This window comes from Bison bison, unplaced genomic scaffold, assembly GCF_000754665.1.
Source record: "Bison bison bison isolate TAMUID 2011002044 unplaced genomic scaffold, Bison_UMD1.0 scf7180017864085, whole genome shotgun sequence".
In the NCBI taxonomy this organism is placed as follows: domain Eukaryota; kingdom Metazoa; phylum Chordata; class Mammalia; order Artiodactyla; family Bovidae; genus Bison; species Bison bison.
Genome location: NW_011494657.1, coordinates 208,765 through 209,487, shown reverse-complemented (window position 1 = coordinate 209,487; position 723 = coordinate 208,765). Strand labels below are relative to the sequence as shown.

The window sequence follows — 723 nt, the reverse complement described above, 5'->3', positions numbered from 1 at the left end:
CGGGGGGGAGTCAGGGAGCCACGCCCTCACTCACACTGGGTCTGGTCAGAGTAGGGAGGCGATGGAACACCCAGAGATGCCGTGGAGGCACGGAGTAGGGAGGTCCAGTGCAAGGGCGCTGGGCCGTTAATTAAAGATGTCCCAGTTAGTGCCCTGGCAGGGAGGACTGACACGCTCCGGATTCGAGCAGAAGCCCGGTGGTGACGACTGGACAGGGCGAGGAGGCTGTAGCTCGTTTCAAAATGGAAATGGTCCTAAAGTGGACCCGTAGGGCTTCCGCGGGTTTGCGCTCTAAAACCCTGGCCTGGGGGGCGGGGCGAGGTGGTGCAGGCGGAAGCCCTTCGAGAGGCGAGGGAGGAGACAACGGAAATGACGCTTAGGCGCACCAATAGGGCGGGCTAGGAGTTGGTCTCCCCGCCCCCTTGGGTAGGGGCTGACGGTTTCCGGTAGCGGCGTCTGAGAGGGCGGGGGAGAAGAGGTGGCGGTTCCGTGACCCTTAGCCCCCAGCAACCCCGCACCCCTACAGACGCCGGAAGATGATGGTCTATAACGGGTCACAGCTGGAATCGGTGGAAGAGGGAGAGGCCGTGGCGGTCCCAGGGCCACCCCCAGAACCCCGCGCTCCGGAGCCCGGAGCCCCGGTGCCGGAGCCCGGCCTGGACCTGAGCCTGAGCCCACGGTCCGAGAGTCCCGGACGCGGACGGCCCAACTGCAGCCCAGGAC

The 723-nt window shown here is 65.8% G+C and overlaps 1 protein-coding gene across 1 annotated transcript in view; it reads left to right on the top strand.

The window, feature by feature from the left end:
- The first annotated feature begins 38 nt into the window (after positions 1 to 38).
- The window catches only part of PPP1R35 (protein phosphatase 1, regulatory subunit 35), a 1,758-nt gene continuing 1,073 nt past the window's right edge, over positions 39 to 723 (top strand). The window contains exon 1 of the mRNA XM_010837925.1: positions 39 to 723. Within this exon, the coding sequence (XP_010836227.1) occupies positions 537 to 723 (187 nt within the window). The 5' untranslated portion in view covers positions 39 to 536.